The following is a 20327-nucleotide window of genomic DNA, read 5'->3' on the forward strand; positions in this document are numbered from 1 at the left end:
TCTTAATGGTGGACACGAGCAGGATGAGGATGAGCCATGGCACGGACTACCCAAGGAAGGGCAAAGGGGCACCAAGCTCACGCGCCTTGGTCTCCTGCCCGTGTCTCCATTGTCTGTATTTTAAGCTCTTTGTGGAGATATTAATGTGCTTTGCACAGCAGGAGCATAAAGGATCACTGGAAAGTACCTGGCTTTCTGCTTTAACTCTGCTGCAATCAAGCCCGGGTATAGGGTAAGAAAAATAGGAAGAGACATTGTTGAAAATATAAGTTCTTTCAAATCTTCCTAAAAATAACTTTATACAGTATCTGTTCTCTGGGCCTTTGAAATCATAATGATTACTCAACTAACTGACAGTTTCTCCAGGACTAAAGTCAATTTGCTGTAACACACATACAAAAAAAGAGAACTTTTAAATACATCTAGATTCTCTGAATTAACATTTATACTGTATTAATAAAAATAAATCATATAAAAGTAAACGACAGAATGAAGTACTGGGTAGTGAGAAGTAAATCTGGACTAATGAAAAGGTTTCTGTCTATCGATCCCTCTCTAGTTAGTAAGCACAAGGAGAGTCCATGCAAGAAAGGTGGGTATCGCCAGAGGAGGAAAACCCACTCTTAGTAGGGCTACCCACAGTACCGGGTCACAACCCTCCACAATGACCTCTACAGATTACCTCTCTGGATGATATCAGGTTGACCGTGAGATCACCATGCCTGTCCCTAGCTCCACAGCTCCTGTGCTAGCACCCACAGGGGATATGTGCCATTTTCAACCCACCCCATAACTTGCTTTGCAGTGGCTCAGGTGACAGTGGATTTCCTTCTGTCCCCACAGAACCTAAGTGCAGTACTCTTTTAAGGTTCTCTTGTACAGAACCAGAAACAATTCTTCTGAGGCTATTGTTAATTCTAATTTTCTGTTACCTGAGAAATAGGGTCCTTCATGAATTTAGCCAGAGATTAATTTAACTGGACAGTTGACATTATGAAAACCAAGGATAAAAGATGAGCACTTAAATATTTTAACTGTTTCCCAGGGATTGTATACCTAATATAAATTTAGTCTAAATGCTCTCAAACTTAGCCTTACACATTAAGGCAGTGATAGCAAACATAAGGCATGCATGTTGTTTGTTTTTCTTTTGAAACAAAAGATGTTAGTGTATGGGCTGCTTTTTCTAAACCAAGACCTTAGTATTCACATTTAATTGCACTGTTGGTACTTTGAGATAAAGAAGTGGGTTTGGGGTTGCAGTTTGGGTCCTCATCTCTAAAAGACTCGCCATTGCTGGGTTAAGGTATTACAGTCCCATGTTAATAAAATTCATCTGTTTGGCCACTGATACAAAATTTGCTAGAGAAATGGAAGGCTTCTGCTTTTTACTATCTATAGTTGTGTATGTACTGTTTGAACTCTTTAGAAGAATGTGTTACACCACCAATTGCATAGCTGAGCATTTAAAAGCCTTAAAAATTAAAGATTTTGCTTTGTTTTTGTTTTTTTGAGACAGGGCTTCACTATGCAGCTCAGACTGGCCTTGAACTTACTTTATAGCTCAGGCTGGCCTTGAACTCATGGTGATCCTCCTGCCTCAGCCTCCCAAGTACTGGGGTTACAAGCTGGTGGCACTATGCTTGGCAAAAATTAAAATTTTTTAAAACTAAAATTTTCAAGAAAAATACTGGAAGAGACTGTTAGCAGTTGTGGTTTAAGCTGTTGGGTCTATGAGTGATTTTTGTGGTACAAAGCATAAGATGCAAATTATTAATAATTGACTAGCATTAGTTCTAGTAAAAAAACTAGTAAAAATCTTGTCATAAATGAAAATTAAAAGCTTTATGAGCAGGAGTATATTAACCTTCTTTTGGTCCTATTTCTGCTCTGAAGCTTTCATATATAGTTTATATTTACCTACCTAGGCAAATATCTACCCATCAACCAAACCTGTGGGTTGACTCCTTACTTTCTAATCTAACAAGTAATTTTTCTTCTACAAAAGTTCATTTCTGAAGTTTTCTAATTATAAGTTAGTAAATCATTTTCTTTTAAAGACTACCAGGCCTTGTGATTCAATGAAAACAAAAACATTTAGAATAGAAGAAAACTAAGAAAAAGTGTATCCTGACTCACTCACATTCTCTGGGAGTCTAATGCAGGAACAGGGGAGGATTCTGGTGAGAGTAAATGGAGGATAATGAAAGAAAGGATGGATTGAAGACAAGAGAGCAAAATATGTGTGTGTGGATTGGGGGGAATCAGCTTGAAATGTATGAAACTGCCATTTTTGCAGATCAGAAAGTTTAAATACTGGTAATTATTATAGTATAACCAAGTAACTGCAGAAGTTGTAAGGCAAGGGGTAACAGCTTAAAAAAGAAATCAAGAGAAATATTTTTCAGTGTTCTCTTGTTATCTGACCCTTGCTTCCAAACTAATGAGAATCCTGCAAGCATTTCACTCTTTCCTGGTTCAAGTATCTGCCAGAGTTCTGAGAAATAAGAGGCGACGTTTCACATATTTACCTTCAAGATGGGAGCCATAAAGACCGACAGGCCAGTCAGAATAAACACAAGGGTTCCAGTAACTCTTTGTTCCCTGAAATCAAATCAGAAGATTACCAGTCCACTTCTTGTTTTCATAAACATGCTCTAGTCTTTTCCCCATCAAAGGCTATTCACTGACCAAACCAAAGTTTGGCTAAAACAGTAAAAAGTTTTGATGTCATATAACTAATATCTCAAGAATATCAAATGAACTCTACATAACTAAAAATTTTCTTAAAACCATTGCAATATGTGGTTCAAATTCATAAAGAAAGAAGTGATTCTGCCAGAGCTTTTGCTCCTTTTAAGAATCAAGAAAGAAAAATCACTTGTTCTTGGTTCATGAATTAATTACTGGCCTATTTGAATCCCCTATTTTTTAAACTTGTCCTGTTGTGTAATTACACCTTCTTTCATAGAAGACAGATATTACATTGTCCCACATTCTAATTAAAAAACAGCTTGGGGAGAGTTTGTGAATATTATAAATCACACATTTAATTTCCAAATCTACAACAAAAGTGCTTTTTCACAAATATGATTCCCACCCATCATGTGCTTTCCCACCCCCTAAGAAATAACCACCCCTGTTGAGGCCCGGGAAGTGCTGGTGTGGTCATGAGAGCTGGTGCTGAAAGGCAGGGTGTGCTGCACGAAGGCCTAGACAGCGTGCGGAGGGCTTCCACTCCTGGCCTTCGCACTCCCAAATTCAACAACTGCAGGCCAAAGCTTCAAAGTGCTTAAAGGGGCAGAACATAGGCTGAAAAATAAGAATTTCTTTTCCTTCACAGAATCTCAAACATCATGAGCAGATTTAAGAGTTTTAGGACCTTCATATGGCTGACTGAGATACAATAAGAACTGAAACAGCAAAGCACATGCTGAAAAATTGTGGGTTTTGTTGCAACATTTTTTTATATAATAAGAAGTAAACTAAAAAAAAGAATGAAAACTTTCCAATTAAAAGTGCTTTCTAGAGCAGAAAATGTAGGAATAAATTAATTATCACCATCTCTATCTCCTCCAAACCTACCTATTTCCTTAGGAAATAAAGGTTCTCAGAAACCATTTTCCTGCCAAGCACGGGGGCACACACCTGCAAATCCAGCACTTGAGAGGCCGAGGCAGGAGGATCGCCATGAGTTTGAGGCCAACCGGGGTTATATAAGTGAGTTCAAGGCCAAGCTGGGCTACCTAGCAAGACCCAGTCTCAAAAAAACAAAAACAAATCAACAGACAGAACCGCTTTCCTCTGCCGCACACACCTCACTCCTAGAAACTTGGGCTGCTCTCCAGGTGCAGAAGTCTCTGTCTCCATCTTCAAACTGTCGATGTGGGCAATGGAGATGACAGTAGCGGCCACGTACCACGGAAGGCCCATGAAGGAGCACACCACCATGAGGATGGCTACCCAAAAGAGGTCCAGGTGATATCCAGCTCCTTTCTGTGGAGAGAGGTAATGGAAACTTGTGGAGAAAACTCTCATAGCTGCTAACTAGTTTTATGCTCCAGTGGGATTGAACGTTACCCAAAGAAAATAACTAATTTTCTTAGTATTAGTATTAGAGGATCAGCTCCTTAAGGAAAGGGACTTTCTCTTCCTCACAGTATTTCTCCTTTCAGCAACTAAACACACAGCTACCTCTTACAGCTACGAGAGCACATACCTCCCCGACTATCGTGGTTGTAAGTAACTGTTGGACTTAGATTTAAGCACTGCTTCACTTAGTATTAATTAACTGTTACTTCTGCGCATCCAATTTTGTAAGCTAAAATGTAGAGATATGTGGCTACTTTGAAGCGTTACTGGACTTCCCAATGAAGTAACACAGGCAAAATGTTTTGTAACAACACAAATGGTATCGGTAGCACTTGTTACACAGCAGCAGCTCACTAAATGGAGGCAGCAGTGGAACAGGCTGTGATGACAAGGGTAACGAGCACCCAGGAAGCAGGTGCACTGCCTTCTCTGCTAGGCAGTGTGTAGCAGTTCGAAGAATGAGCATAGGTAGATGGTACAGAGTATATGTAGACTAATGATCCTCAAACAACCCCGAGATGGTATGAAAAGTATTTTCACCTTTCACAGCCTAGGGCAATAATTGTTAACAACCTCTTACTCATATTCACTGAGGTAATTAATAGCCCCTTGGTCAGAAAGGTTGACTTCAATCATTGCCCAATGGTCACAATAACATTTACTGACCACAAGAGCAGACAATATAACAAAAGGTCTAGTTCTTCTACTCATTAAATAAATATTGCTAAATGTCTCCACGGTGTTATTCTATGGTTATATTTCTCTGCTGTGTTTATGAAGAAATCAAATGCTTGATACCCCTATGGAGCCCAAGGGAACAGAGCAGGCCGAGTTCACAGCATGGAGGTGACCCAGAGAGTTCGGCGTGTGACCCTCCCAGGAACGGAGAGGCCGCTCTGCTCGCTAATGGGCAGCTGTGATTAACACCAGCAGGCGTGACTACTATCGCTCAGATCTTGTTACACTTGCTGAGAACACTGCTCTCCCCTCACTGAGATCTTGTACGCCTGGTTCAAATCATGTTCCCGGAGAGCGCATGGCAGGTGAGGAGAGCTGGCACAAGGAAGAGAGGCTTGTGCTCATTTGATCCAGGACTGGCTGAGAACGAAAATCTTCTCAGTGGAAAGAGGTTAATATCTATGTAGGAAACAAAATCGTGAAGTGAGGGAGTAGAGGAAGGTAGAGGAAAGGAAGGCCAATGTGGGATGATCTGAAATAGACACATCCAATAATGACCAAAAGGCGGTGAATATCATGCTAGATCTGGGATCTCAGGCATTTATTCTTTCAACAAATGTTGACTCACAACTTAGTACCAGGCATGGCTCTAGCTGCTGGTAACATATCTGTAAATAAAACAGACAAAAATCCCTGCCCTTGTGGAAATTGTTTATAGAGGGAAACAACTAAAAGTCACATAAACAAGCTGTCTTTTCTAAGATGTACATACCCTAAATAGTAATAAGGACTAAGAGAGGTAAGAACTCTGGCTTGTACAGTGGGAAACCATTGGAGACTAAATGGAGGGTGGTGCGCTTGCTACGTGCCCACCTTTTGACTGCTACCCTGCACACAATCGAGTCAGTCCAGGACATTAATGCCAGTCAAGAAGCTCCTGCCACTGTCCCTGATGGAGAAGGTGCTGGTGAGCACCAGGGAAGCAGCCACACAGCAGGCATGGAGTCGGGGATTCTGGCTGCAGTTCAAGCTGGGTCTGTGAGATCTCATCTCTCCTGCCAATGTGCACACCTGATGACCTTACTGCAGGAACCAGCATCTATAGCCTCCTCCCCTCGCCCCGTCTGAATCTCCACCGTTAGCACCACTTTCTACCACACATAGTTCCTCAAACAGGGCTCACCCACCAGTTCACCTTGTGGATGTCCATCCATACGGCCTCTCCACCTGGAGCCAGCTGCTCTTTGCACTTTCCTTTGGCCCAGGCTTATCCACCCTCAAGAGCTAAGCTAGCTTTGACTTCTCCGATGACTCATCTGCTCATCCTAGGTTAGGTAAATCAAGCAAGGTTAGGTCTTCTCCTTCACATCCTCTACCCACACCATGCCTCTCTCTCTGCCATAGCACTCACCCTGTTGTCTGAGTCATCTGTATCTCTACTTTTGATATTAAACTGTACATGAGCACCTGGACTGTCTTTTTTTTTCCCTTTACTGTGAATCCCTCAGCCATTATAGTACATGATAAACAGCTGATTGTCAATAAAGTTTTGTTTAAAAAAATGACAGCATGTATACATTTTCCAGAACAGCAACCATAGACTCTTAACTTTCATAAAAATGAAGACTTTGTTAACTGATACACATATGGAACACTTAGGGGAGGAGGGAGGACAATAGCGGGAACCATCACATAGCTTTAAACTCTATTTAGGACAAAGCCTTCAGGTCCTGTTAGAATGAGCAACGTAGCAGACAACAGGCATGTCCTCCAGTCTTGTTACTAGAGAATCTAAAATAATTAAAGGATGTGCCTACTGGGCAGATGGATGAACCAAAAGAAAAGCTGTAGTAGAGAACATCAGGCACGCAACCGTGGGCTGGCTTGATGCTCCCTTGGTCTCTTTCAATGGACACAAACCTGAGTGAGCTGAGGACAAGCACAAAGGAGCCATGCTACACTAATGAGGATGGAAAAGGATTTCAGATCACAGAACAGGAAGGCAACTGCATGATCATCAGAACAAATAAAAATTCTGGGATATAATAATTATGGAGACATGATTACTCTGTGCTACTTGAAACCACTTCTTTCAAAAAGTATTATTTCCTCTGAGAGTGGTGGTACAACCTGTAATCTCAGCACTCTGGGAGGCTGAGGCAGGAGGATCACAGACCAGACCACAATAGGCAATTTAATGAGACCCTGTCTGAAAAAAGAATTTAAAAATGCTAGGAGTATAACTCAGTGTGAAGGCACTGGGTTCGATCCCTGGCACCTCCCCCACCAAGGCTTCTTTCCCTCAACCATGCTGAGACTTCCTGCTATTCTTAAGAAGAAGGGAAGAATAATCCAGCCCTTTAGGCCCTGCTTAGCCTGCCTCTGCCTCCCTCTTCAGCCTTGGCTCCCCTCTCACTGCGATCACACAGACCATGCCCACCCCAGGTTCCTCCTCCTGGAGTCACAGTGAGTCCTTCACCCACCTGAAAAACTCTTCCTCCACCAGGCCGCACTTAGCTAGTTCTTACTCATGTTTTATTCCTCAGTCTAAGCTCCTGTGGTTCCGGAAGCTCTTTGCACCTCCTAGCCTAGGTCAGATCCTCTCAACACACCATAGCTTCCCCTTCATGGCCTCAGCCATATCTTCAACGTCACGTTTTACATGATTATTTGAGTTGTGTTTCTTTACCTCAGGAATCAGAAGCTCCACAAGGGCAGAGACCATATGTGGTTTCCGTTCACCAGTGCAACTCTATCACCTGACATACAGCCACCAGAGTCAACATTTTCGATAAACACCTGACAGATCAATGTTAATTCATTCATTTAAAGGCACTCTGATGGACTCTAGAAGTAAAATTATCGCTACCACCCTTGCCCTCAAGGGCTCTGCTGTGGTGGCAGGGCCAGATCGATCAGCGGGCCTTCCTAGTGCATCAGCCTTAAAGGACTGCAGGAGGGCTGAGCTCACACCAAGGAACACTAGGAGGGGCACCAAGCTCAGCCCCAAGTCAGACATGCCCTGCACAAAAGGTGCTATTTCAGTGAGTCCTGGGGGAGCTATAACCAGCTGGGAGCTGATACAAGCAAGCAGCAGAAAAGGCAAAATGGGTGGTCGACCATTCTGAGCAGATGAAAGAGAGTTGGTGCAAAAGAGATGGGAGACAGGAAAGTAGACTAATGAGGTCAGGGACTTCTACATCTTGCTGAAAAGGCTTTGGAATTGTTTTAACCATCAGAACAATGGGAGCTCAGTAAAGGGTTTTTGGCAGATAAGCAACAGGATCCAATTTTAGTTTAGAAGGACGGCTCTGTAAATTCGTATTAGAAGTGGTCAAGTGTGAAGACAGAGATCAGACAAGAGAATATGTCACAATCCGGGCAAGAGATGAGGCAGCTTAAAGTAACAGCAAAGGGGAGAGGTTTCCAGGAAACTGAAAAGCAGTGGCTTTATTTTGCCACATTTCAGCGTACAGAGCTCACCGTGTCCAGCCTCGTGTCCTGCGCACAGTAAGTCTTGCGCACATATTCGTTGGGAAGAACAGTAAAAGGCTTGCGGCACCACACAACACCCAAACCGCTGTCACGAAGGCCTCAGGAGCCAGCCCTCATGCCAGAGCTGTTCCTGTGTTCTCGCTCTTCAAAGTGCTTTAAGCTCCGCTCCTGATCCAACCTCTCCCTTCAGATCCCCCCTCTTCCTCACTGCAGCCAGGGCTCCTCAGCACTCAGGGCTGCTCTCGCCACCGAGCCCCTGCCTGTTCTTGTCCCTGACAACCCACCTCCCTGGCAGACTCAGCTCTCTAACAGCTACTTATTCCAAGGTACTTCCCCAGGCAAAACCCTCCAGTGGCTTGTTTCCCTTAGAATAAAAACTGAACACTGAAATCTCCACTGCTTTTACAAAAGTTTCCTCCCCTTATAAGCTTCCAGAGCAGTGTCCCTTAGGCCCCGGCTTCCTGTGGGCATCTGGCAATGTCTGCAGACATTTTAGGGTATAGAATGCAGGGAGGTGCAACCCTGTGTACTGCACTGTCAAGAATACTGCGGTTGAGAAATTCTGTTCCATGTTGTCTGACTCCACTAACTTTGACTTCATGTCGCATCACTAATTCCCCCATGGTCCAGTCATATTACCTGTTCTCCCTGCCTCACTATACCAAGCTCCTTCCTTCTGAGCCTTTGCATTTGCTCAGATCTTTGCATGGGAAACTATTACTTAATAAACACTTATTGAACAGCCATTCTGTGTTAAATAAAACAATAAAGAAATAAAGCCCCTCTTTCAGGGAATACAGATTATTAGATGAAGTCAGACATGAAAACGCATGATTAAATGTATATGCAAAGGACAAATCACAAAGGAAGGCCTGACAAATTCTAACCTTAATGGTAGATCTCGGTGGTAAATGGGGAAAATCCAGTAAGTTCCTTCAAGAAAGAACAATTCCCTTCAACATTTAACATGTGTTCTTTACATAGCAAGCACTCAATAATTGCTCGAAAGGTTAAGTTCTTGAAAGTCTACAAATGTCCCAATCTTCATGAATATAATCCAAATGATATTCTATTTTCTGAAACAAGATTACTTTAAATATAAGGATACTAAGTGAAACTTTATTTCCCTTTGAAATTGTATATGCTCTGCTAACACAGAACAAAAAACAATTTAGGAATAAATCTATAGAAATCAAAATGTACAAAAGAAAAAGGTTACCTAGCAGCCTGAAGTTCACATTTGGTACAAAGTTAATAACAAAGGAAGAGTCAGGGGCAGCACACATCCATGCAGAGACTCAAAAAAACATCATAGGTGCCCACCCAGAACCAGACAACACACTGGTTATTAGGACACTAATGACCAAGGCGGAGTATTTGTATAGGGGTGTGTGCGTGTGTGTGTGTGTATATATATGTGTGTGTACGTGTTTGTATGTATATGTGTGTGTGTAGATAGGACATGGATATAATACCGCCCAGACAGGGGCTCATGATCAGAGGAGAGGATCCAAATTTATGCAAAAATTATAATGTACTCTAAACGAGCTACCACAGGCTTAGAGAAGGCATGAGGACCAGGGCAGGGGCTGAAGTGTGTCTGTGTTTAGAATAAACTACAAAGACGCCTGCAGTGAAAACTGCCAAACGGCTCTGACCCCCGCAGCACTGGCTGTGAAATCTGGATAGGCGGCCTGTTTCTCAGCATCACCCATCTCACACAGCAAGAGGACCATGTGGCCGAAGATAATAAAACCTTCCCACTGTGTGTACTAATTGAGTCTACCATGTGGGACTGTGGTAGGTCACCAAGGACCTGAAAGAAAAATAAATTGTGGGCCTCACCTTGGAAACATTTGGGCCCAGAAGCGGAGATAAGGTAAATAAGTATTCACACAAAGTAAATGCTGGATAAGATATCACAAGACCAGTGCCACAAACTATACAAATGTACTAATAAAACAAACAAACAATAAACAAGGGCAATGCAAATTATGTTAGGGGCAAAGGAAGGTGACATTGAGAGCTTCTTTACGTGGAATATCTGAAAGGGTTCAGAGGACTGTGATGAGCAGCAACCCTGCAGAGTGGGGAGAAGAGTTTCTAGCCAGAGCGCTGAGCAGAAGAAATAACTGGATTTCAGTAGAAACCCACAGATCATTTACCCCGAGCACTGACTAGTATTTGGTGAGAATCACTTTAAATTTAGGCTGAAGTCATCTCAGGAAGTGCCGTAAGTCACAGCTATGGAAAATAGATCTTCAAAAGGCAGAGGTTGGAAGGCCAAGGTGTAAAAGATTAGAAATGTAGGACTAGCATCTAAGAATGGTATTTTTTAAAAAGTAATATTTTTGGAATGAACCCAGGGAAGTTGGTTATTAATTCATCACTAAACGAATACAAAATGCAAGCATGAAATAAAAGGACTGGCTCCTAGGTTATGATAGCAGGAATAGAAAGAAAAAGACAGTGCCAGGTTTGGATTTGAAAGTTATAGGAAAAACTCCTGCATTTGAATTAAGAGAATAACCATAAAAATATCAGGGAAAAGAGGTTGCCATAATTATCCAATACTATTTCTGGATTCCACCTTAAGTGATGCTCCCTCCCACACCCGACCTGTGACACTCCAGAAATCATCTGTGTGAGCAGTTTCTCGGCGTTGCTGACACTGCTCCTGCTCTGCTGACTCGGGAGATCTTGGAGAGTCACGATCTACTGAGCTCAGTTTGCTTCGGAGTACTGCAGGGCTAATGCAGGAACACGCAACCACAACAACGGCCAAAAGCAGTCCGGCGCCCTGGCATTCCCGCATCAACACAGAGCTGTTCAGTAGAGTGGAAAGGTGGATCTCATGCCCAGTGGGCCAGCCAGCCAGAGCCTCCTGACACAGAGCCAAAGCAAAAGCCACCAGTAACACGCGCTTTCAACATCACAGCACTGCCGCCCCTCTCGCCTCATCAGGGCTCTCCTCTGAACCAATTTCATAGCAGTTAAGGTCTTACGGTTTTACACAGAATCTCCAATTTTCATATTCCACAGCTCTCATTTCCTAACAAAATGGTAACAGGATAGTTTTTGGAGTGAAAATCCAGTAATTCATGATGAAATGTCATTAAATGTGTGACCAAAATCTGGCACTTGCTCTACAACTATCCTTACACAAACACACGATTTCAAAAAAACAACTCCAAAAGTGATGGAAAGTCTACTTTATCCACTCAACTCTTGTTCTGCAAGGCATGTACATCTCAGCTCTCTACTGTTCTATATGAGGAATGGGGAATAAATTTTTTCTATATTTTATCAGTGCTAACCTTGCTAAATTCTAAATTTAGCATTTTATCAATAAGGAAACAATGAGGGGCTGGGGATTTAGCTCAGTGGCAAAAGCGCCTGCCTGGCAAGCGCAAGGTCGTGAGTTCGGTTCCCGGTACCGGAGAAAAACCAAAAAAAAAAAAAAAAAAAAAATAAGGAAACAATGAGCAAAAAAGCATGTATTTACCTCCAAAGATCCGTAACACATCTGGCCAACCACAGATTACAATTAGGAAATTGTTTCCAACAGAAAAAAAGATGTATTAGTCAATATCTATTTCTCTTCCAAAACAAAACATTTAAAAATGGTCAACAAAACACAGAAAATGTCTTCTAAAAACCCAGGTTTATGTGTAGGAAAGTAAGAGAAATAAATAGGGACAAAAACAAAAGCAAGAAGAAAGAAACTATCCACAGGGTCATTCACCCCCAGGGTGTGGAGCATCCTGGGAGACAATGCCTACGCTCGGGATCTGGAGGCCTGAGTTAGAATGGCCATCTGAACTCTGGGGTCAGGAGCCACTGCTGGGGGGACAGGGGGAGGACAGAGAAGGGGATACCATCCAGAATAAAACCAGGATATCCAGAGCCCAGCATACTGAGTTGGTCAATTATAAAAAAAAATTCTACAGAGAAAACCAGTGAGAATATAGGCCTCTCTCAGCCCTGCCACTGGTATAATGCCAAAAGAAAAGAGAAAAACCTCAAGGATATTTCTAACTATAAATCTGCACTAGGTTTGGAGGTAGAATTTGCATTACTTCTGTGGACTAGAAAATATCAAGGCAAAAGTATAGTTTTTAAGTGGTTGTAGCCTGAATGTTGCCCCCCCTACACATACACACTAACCCAAATCCAGTGACCATTTAAATTTGGCAGATTTTACTTTCCAAAAATGACTGGATAACACCCCTATCTTACGTGCTTTTCTCAATGTGGCTTTACTGATACTCTGCTCAGAAAGCAGGTTCCCTGCTCAATCCTTCCATGGATGTTGCCCCTGCAACTGCTTTGGCCAACTGACTGCAAAGTGAAGACGCAGAGCCATCCCCGCCGCAGGGGTACACACTGCACAGCCTGGCATCTTCTCAGCCTCCACGCACTGTGAGCTGATGACCCCGTCACCATGCAGGGAGAGACCCCACAGGAATGCGACGCCACGCGGTGGGGTCCATCACATACATCACATACAGGCGTGTGTGCGTGCTTTACACACGTATGTACATAGGTATAGATATATGCGGGCAGTGAGAAGCAGCAGACAACTTGAGAAACAGCAAGTTGCTGAACACATGAGCTGCGTGGATGAGGGAGCCGCCACAGACAATCCCCACACCAGCTCCTTTCCGCTACCAGAGTGCAGGCTCTTCTTGGACAAGAAACCTGAAGTAAAATAATTTAAAGAGAAAAACAAGAGACAGATGACAGGAAACAGGGAGGCAGATGACAGCAAATGTTTTCGTTATTGTGCTAAGACATGAAATTGTCAGGGGACTTGTACATAGCAAAAGATAAGCAGACAAGAAGCCATCTCCTTGTCCTCAACAAATGACTTCCAAGGGAAAACTGTACAGATCAAAAGTTTATGAAGGATGAAGGGGAAAAATGTACAGACCAAACGTTTATGAAGGATATGTGACAATAATATACAAACTTTATTTGGATATTAGTTTAAACAAATAAATTACACATTAAAGTTTATTATACTTATGGCACTTTTAGAAATCTTCTCTGAAGACCATAAATTAAACATTGACCTGTTTAATAGACTTTGATAACAGGCATGGAATATTAGCTCTCTATTTATAAAACACACAAACAAAAATCAGGAAGATCTGAAAAAACTACCCAAAACATATCATAGAGAGCATAAAGAACAGAAATATTTTTTTAAAAAAAAGGTTAACAGACAAGGAACACAAGATGGGAATGTATAATACATTTCTACTTAGAATTCCAGAAGGATGCATTAGAATTTAAATAGGTCAAAGACTTAAAAAACTCTATAATTGATGAGATACTAATACTCAGATTCAGGAAGCCAAAAAAATTCAGTATATGAAACCTGTACCTATACAAATTGAAGTGAAACTTCAAAACAAACATAAAAAGATCATAAAAATGCCAAAAAGAAAAGAAATGCATAAATATGTGGATCATACCAATAGTTCACTTTTATGGGAATTTGAAATAATGGAAGATAGCTTGCAAGTGCTGAAAGAAAATATCTTTCATCATAAAGTTATCTATCCAGACAAAGGATCTTTCAGGAATGAAGGTGAGACAAAAACACAGGGAATCAAAAATAAGTGAGTTGATCACCAAAGACTATTCATAGGCAGAACTTTTTAAATCCTGATCAGTAAATCCTGTGTATAGAAAATAGGTGAACTAAAAGAGAGTATTTCAAACAGGAACATTTGAAACACAAGAAAAAGAAAATAAGAAAAGAAACTGGTAAAGTAGTAGGTAATTTTTAAAATAATGATCATGTTTTTTCTTGAAACAAGTTCTCCCTAAATTGCTAAATTGCCCAGGCCGGACTCAAACTTGGGACCCTCCTGCGTCAGCCTCCCCGAGTGCTGGGATTACAAGCATGTTCTTCAGTGAAAGTCCCTTTCTCTTACTTTCATGATCCCACAAACTGCTTTCTTTTTAATTTCAGGTTGTTCTCAACCTGGTCCCCAGGACAGGGATACCCTTCTGCATGACCTCCACTCTCCCATGGTCCTACACTTTATCCCTCCTATGCCACCCTCCAACAATGCCAACATCGATGCAGATGAGATGCATCCCATACTCCAGCACCCCAGAGGTCTGATGAACGTCACTTCTCACGTTTCAGAAATTAGTCACATACTTTGGATCACTTCATCACTCTCAGCTTTCTCTCCCCCAAAACGTCCAAAATCTAAACATCTCTGCTTTGAGCAAGATGTCTGATAGTCTTCTCTTCCTAGCCCTATCGCAGCATTTACCTTTCTAACCACGGTCCACATCCCAACCTGACAGTTTGCCTGAGTCCTTCTCATAGCTGTTATTCCCTTGCCAAGTGGGTTTCTATAGTCAAATTTCCTTCACATTTCCTGGACTTTTCCTTCTGCTAACCCTCTGCTGAACTCCATTCTAGGTAGTTTCCTCTCTTGCTTCTGGATGACTGAGTCTAAGGTATTTTCATGATTCCTTTCTATGGTGGTTATAAAAAGTTAATGACAATATATAATACAAACATGGCCTGACTCATAGTAGGTACCTATGCACTTACAGTTCTTATTAGTTTTTATTCATATTTCACTTTTCCAAATGGTATTTTTGAAATGCTTTGTGACCTAAAAAGTCACTAGAGGTGGAAAAACATTACATAAGGTGAGACCATTTTAGGCAGCCCTCTTGCAAGATAGCCCAGATCACTAAGCATTTTCTTTAAGCTCATAACTAATTTTTTAAAAACCTAAAATATACAGAATAGAGTGTTTTCACCTACTTTGTGGACAGTATATCTTAGAAATATGTGAGGACAAAAAATATATATGCTTACCAACAGCTTATATTAATGAACTGCCTGAATATGCTTCAAGAATAAATCTTCAGTTTCCCAACACACACAGATGATAAATGTTTAAGGAGACAGAAATGCTAATTACCCTGATCTGACCATTACACATTGCAATTATCAAACTGAACCCCATAAATATGTACATTAATTTTTAGTGACGTTGGAGATTAAACCCAGAGCCTGGTGCAAGCCGGGCAAGCCCTCTACCACTGAGATGTATCTCCAGCTCCTAATAATTTTTTGAATAAAAGAAAAGAATAAACTTGATTTGAATGAACAGAGATCAGGTGCTCAGTATACCTTACTGAAATCTTTCCTTGTAACTGTCTTCATGAAGGGCAATTATCACATTAAAATCAGAGGTAGGATGACTACGGTAAAGCATTAAACTATACTTACTCTTTGATAGTGAGGTGGTGAGAAACATGACTGGAAACATTTTTTTCAGGGGTAAATGTGTTCTCTCTAAGATATCACATCAAGGACCTGTGTCAACCTGAGGTGGTCATTAATTCCATCAAGTCTTAATGAACATTACGTATAGCGTAACTTCCAATACAGCTCTCTCAGTTCTGAATCAGCGTTCACCACGATACTTGTTATTAGACACTTACCTTGAGCTTATGTTCTTTCCTGTTTACAATTACAGCAGTGATTTGCTGGTCCATGAAAATCAGGATGGTGACCAGCAACGCAGGGATAGCAGCAGCCAGGTACACCCACCAAGGGTTTCCTCCAAATGGGGGGATAAACCAGCCTCGATTTGGACTTGTTGGCTTACAGCAGAAAGAGAACACTTTTCAGTACAAAAGCAAGCTAATATGTGCTATTTGATGAAAACTCAATATATGTACTCTTATACATACTTTTATTTTGGGGAGACAACATATTAGGAAATACAAACAGTTTTAGGATGGAGAAACAATATTCACCAAAAATCATCCAAAAGGACACTATTTTTGAGCTAATATTTAAAAAGAAAAGAGAAAAAATATGGGATCCTCAAATAGACAGAGATCCCATTTGTATAACTGGAATAATTTAAAATAAGGATTCAGGATAGAAGAAAGTGACTTAAACTTAAGGGGTATCTAGAAGAAAATCCAAAGTACAGTATTCAATAAAGAAATAGCAAGAAATTTAAAGCCCATCATGAATTCCATTTCTGAATTTTAGCAGTTATACTGAAAATGTTTATACTACTGTCAAATTGTGATAGATTCATAATGTAGCATATGAAGAATTATAAATATTTTATATGTTATAACAACTATTCTGGGTTTTTTTGCTTTAGGTATGAAAAATCATCCAGAACTGATTCAATCTTCAGAAATATCAGGAAAATGGAAAAACGTAGTAATTTTTCCAGTTTTCAGTCCATCTCCTCTCGATAGATTATATACACCTAGTACAGAAAAAACTTCCCATATGTTTCCTTATTTTAAACAATGCAAATAAGTGAATTAATTAAAATAGATTCTGTCTACAAACTATTTTCTCCAGATTTTCTGTCAAGAAAGTCTCTCTTCTTTTCTGACAGTATTTCTGCCAACCACCTCCCCTGCTCACCCCGTCACTGAACCTATCCACCTTTCACCACCTTCAGTGTGTGGTGGGTGCACGGAGAAGGTACTTTGTCTTGTTCATTAAGTCTGACTGAACGCAAACACTTCACAAATGTTGGCTTCAATGAATTAATAACGACTCACTGAATGAGAACTTGTTGATAAATATCTGATGGCAGAGACAATACCAAAGATATTATTTGCTATGATATCTATATCTATCTGTATATCTCTATATCCCTTCCCCACTGAGTAGTTATAACACTAAAGCTACATTGCGCTTAATGTATCTTAGCACATGTGTGATCTTGATCGTGGAGAGAGTAAGAACTGTTCTAGAAAATAGGCAAAAGACTTATAATGAAAGACGGATAACATCAAAATGAATGAAATGTAGATTTCATCCATTATACCTGCATATAAAAATAGATTCTTAAAATAAATAATAATAATAAATAATTCTAATACCCTCTTTGAAACAGTTAAAATCCACCTTGCATGTGCGTGTGGCTGGCAGGCAGTCCGGCTGCGTGTAAGAACCCTGAACCAGGAATCTAGAGACTGGAGCTGGAGCGCTCATCCCTGCCACCACTGGTTCAGCAATCTTAGGCATTTTACTTAGTTTTTATGAGCTTCAACCTCAGTCTTATGAAATGAGTGAAGTTAGTTATGTTGCATTTTTCCTAGAATAATTATGTGGATTACAGTGATAAGGTATACTTCAGATATTTAAAAACATTTAAGAATATAAGGAAGATTTTGTAATGTTATATTGTTTTAAAGTAAAAATTGGTATAATGTAAATCATGCCTTTGATCCTGGTCTTTGCATTTAATCTTAGTGAAGAAATTAGACTACATATAGGTATGAGCCTAACAAGGGAACTCTCTTGATAAAAAGAGAGATGGATACTTGTATAAAACTAACTAAGAGAGACACACAATAAACTAGAACAGGATAAGGGAAAGAAAGCTGAAGAGTTCAAGGAACAACTGAGAGATAAGCGTTCACTTACCTTGAACTCGCTTGGCACGATTAGTTTTGGAGTGTCCACACCTACCAAGGCATCTATTACACAAAATATGAGAATGGACAAGATAATGGCAAAATCACTGATCAGTTTTCTTGCCTGGAAAAAGATAAAAAGGAAACAAAGGACTATTTATCACCAGGTACATACATTTGCCTATTTTTCAACTGAGTCAAGAGTCCTATGTTTGCAAACAATTTACAATAACAGTTTCATCAACAAATCGATGAAGGTGTCACACCACAAACAGAATTTAACAAATTGCTTTAGTATTACTTTATCATTTGGCCAGACATAACATGATTTCATAGAACAGGAAGGGGTGTGTGTGTGTCTATGTGTGTGTGTGCACATGTGTGTGCCTGTATGTACATGTACGTGCAGGGGAGAGCAAATATAATGTATACCTGAAATAGTGCACAAGCAATTGTCCTTTGCCCATGAAGAAAGACAAGGGTAAGAAGGAAATCTATGCACATACTGCACAAAGAACCAAATTCTCTTTACTTGGGAGATACTATTATGAAAAATAAACTATGTAATATACCATAAATTAACCTGAAAACACCACACATCTACCAGTGTCAGTTCATTAAGCAAGGCAAACACCAAAATCAAGAGACATAAAATGAGGGAAGACAGAAATGTCTCCACTACACTACACTGTGCAAAAAAGTATTTTTCTTCACTCCAAGTTAGTGCTTAAAGTATTCTGAGTTCCCAAGATGGGAGTGTTGCACAGGCTGTTACAGGGCTCCAGTAAACCTTGTGCCCTTAGGTATGTGGGGCTTTGCTGTCTGCCACTTAAGTGTAGTGACAACTGTTGAGTCATCTTCCAAATTTTTAAGCACCTCCTCTGGACTTTCATGGAATATAGCACTAAACTCTGTCGTTTCCCATGAAGTGGAGCAGAATGGCTACCCACAGTTCACTGAGGGAGCACAGAACCACTGGGCTGCTCGAAGGCTGCAGTGTAGTCTGCAGTGGCTCTCCTGCGGCCCTAGCACACTACCAGGGCACTGATGGACACGGGAGGGTCCTACCGGGAGGGTGTGGAAGACAGTGTATAACTTGATTGTCAAATATTCAAGAATTTACTCAGCTCTTGGTATTTTCCTTGGTTCTAAGGCCATCATAGTGAGTAAAACAGACAACATCCATGTCTTCAAAATCTCAGAACCAAGTTATATACAAGGAAGCCTGCTCCTAAATAAAATCAGAGTTGATCCAGGGGTTATGAAGTTACCTCATGGAATGGATCAGTTTTCCAATGTTACTAGATAAAGGAAGAGAGATAAATGATGGGCTGAGTAGTTGCATAGTTCTCAGGCATCTGAAAGAGAAGTGAATCCACTGTCTCCATAGATTCAACAGAAACAGCAGTGTGGGATGGAAGTCACTTGGCACTGTGGATATGCTAAAGAAGAGGCCTTTCATTCTTGCCTATTACCAGGGGTCAGGAGTCTTAGCTATTAACAAGCAGCAGAAACTAATGTGGTTCTTTTGGCTAGGAGTTCCTCTCCATCATGGAGGGCCAGATGCTGTTTGGATTAGCTTTCTCGGGAAGTACACACCAAGGAATAGAAGACTTGCTGTGGCACCTTTCAGAACTAAGTTAAAATTAGTTGCACTCAATGGTTTGCAGAAGAAATACATGGCAGGGATTCGTTTAGGGAGAAAACACAGTACAGGCATTAGAAGCATAGTTACTATGGTCAGCATATCTGGGTTGGAATTTCAGCACCATTATTTGCAATTTACAGATAATTATCTTTATTAGCTTTAAGGACACCTGCAAAAGAGTCATCTACAACTTTATTGGTTCGTTATAGGAATTAAATAAGCTAAGCCATAAAAGTGCTTAATATAATGCCTAAATAACTTGGTTACTGCTGCTTTTTGTTCTAGAAGGCCTGTTGGCTGTAGAGACCCCCTGGAATAGCTCCATGATCTACTGCCAGTCTCTGAGATGAACCTTCAACTGCAAGAAACAAGCAAAAGCCCAACAATAATATGGGAAAGGCAATACTTATTTGGAATTGGAAGTTGTGGGATTTTGGGGTGTGATTGGGGGTGTATTTTAAATGGAGGTATAATTTACATAGCAAAATACACAGATTATAAGTATACATGTTTTAACAAATACATCTACTCAGGGTTAATTCTGTTTGGAAGGATCTGGAATTACAGGAGAAAAAGGTGCTTCCTGGGGCCTCAATACTGGAAGAAACTCTCATTTCTTAAATTTAGTACAAGTAATGTTGACACTGGCAGTTCAGATTACAAGGCAAAAGCTGATCATATAAAGTAGTTTCAGAAACATGTTAGGATATTTCGACCATCCTTCTGGTCTGAAAGATCATAAATTTTGGAGGGCCAGAGTTCACTGTAAAGGCAAAGGAAAGTAGTTTTTATTTATTACTCTCCCAGCCCCCACCTAGCAAATCTAACCTGACCACTCAAATACACTATAAGTTATTCAAAAGTTATATAAAAGCTCTGGCATTTGGGGGTGAGATTTGGGATTTTAAACTGAAGCATAATTTACATAGTAGAATACACAGATTAGGGTGGTGATATAGCTTAGTGGCAC

The 20327-nt window shown here is 40.7% G+C and overlaps 1 protein-coding gene across 4 annotated transcripts in view; it reads right to left on the reverse strand.

Annotated features, from left to right (window-relative positions):
• The window catches only part of Slc4a4 (solute carrier family 4 (sodium bicarbonate cotransporter), member 4), a 300806-nt gene that overhangs the window by 21229 nt on the left and 259250 nt on the right, over positions 1-20327 (reverse strand). For all 4 annotated transcript variants that reach the window (XM_013518567.1, XM_005392771.2, XM_005392772.2 and 1 more), the window contains exons 17-20: positions 17720-17833; positions 15754-15915; positions 3818-3996; positions 2532-2604 (exon numbers count right to left, since the gene is read on the reverse strand). In XM_013518567.1, the coding sequence (XP_013374021.1) occupies positions 2532-2604; positions 3818-3996; positions 15754-15915; positions 17720-17833 (528 nt within the window). The remainder of the gene's footprint in view (positions 1-2531; positions 2605-3817; positions 3997-15753; positions 15916-17719; positions 17834-20327) is intronic.

The sequence above is a fragment of the Chinchilla lanigera genome, unplaced genomic scaffold (assembly GCF_000276665.1).
Source record: "Chinchilla lanigera isolate Chin_1 unplaced genomic scaffold, ChiLan1.0 scaffold00046, whole genome shotgun sequence".
Classification (NCBI taxonomy): domain Eukaryota; kingdom Metazoa; phylum Chordata; class Mammalia; order Rodentia; family Chinchillidae; genus Chinchilla; species Chinchilla lanigera.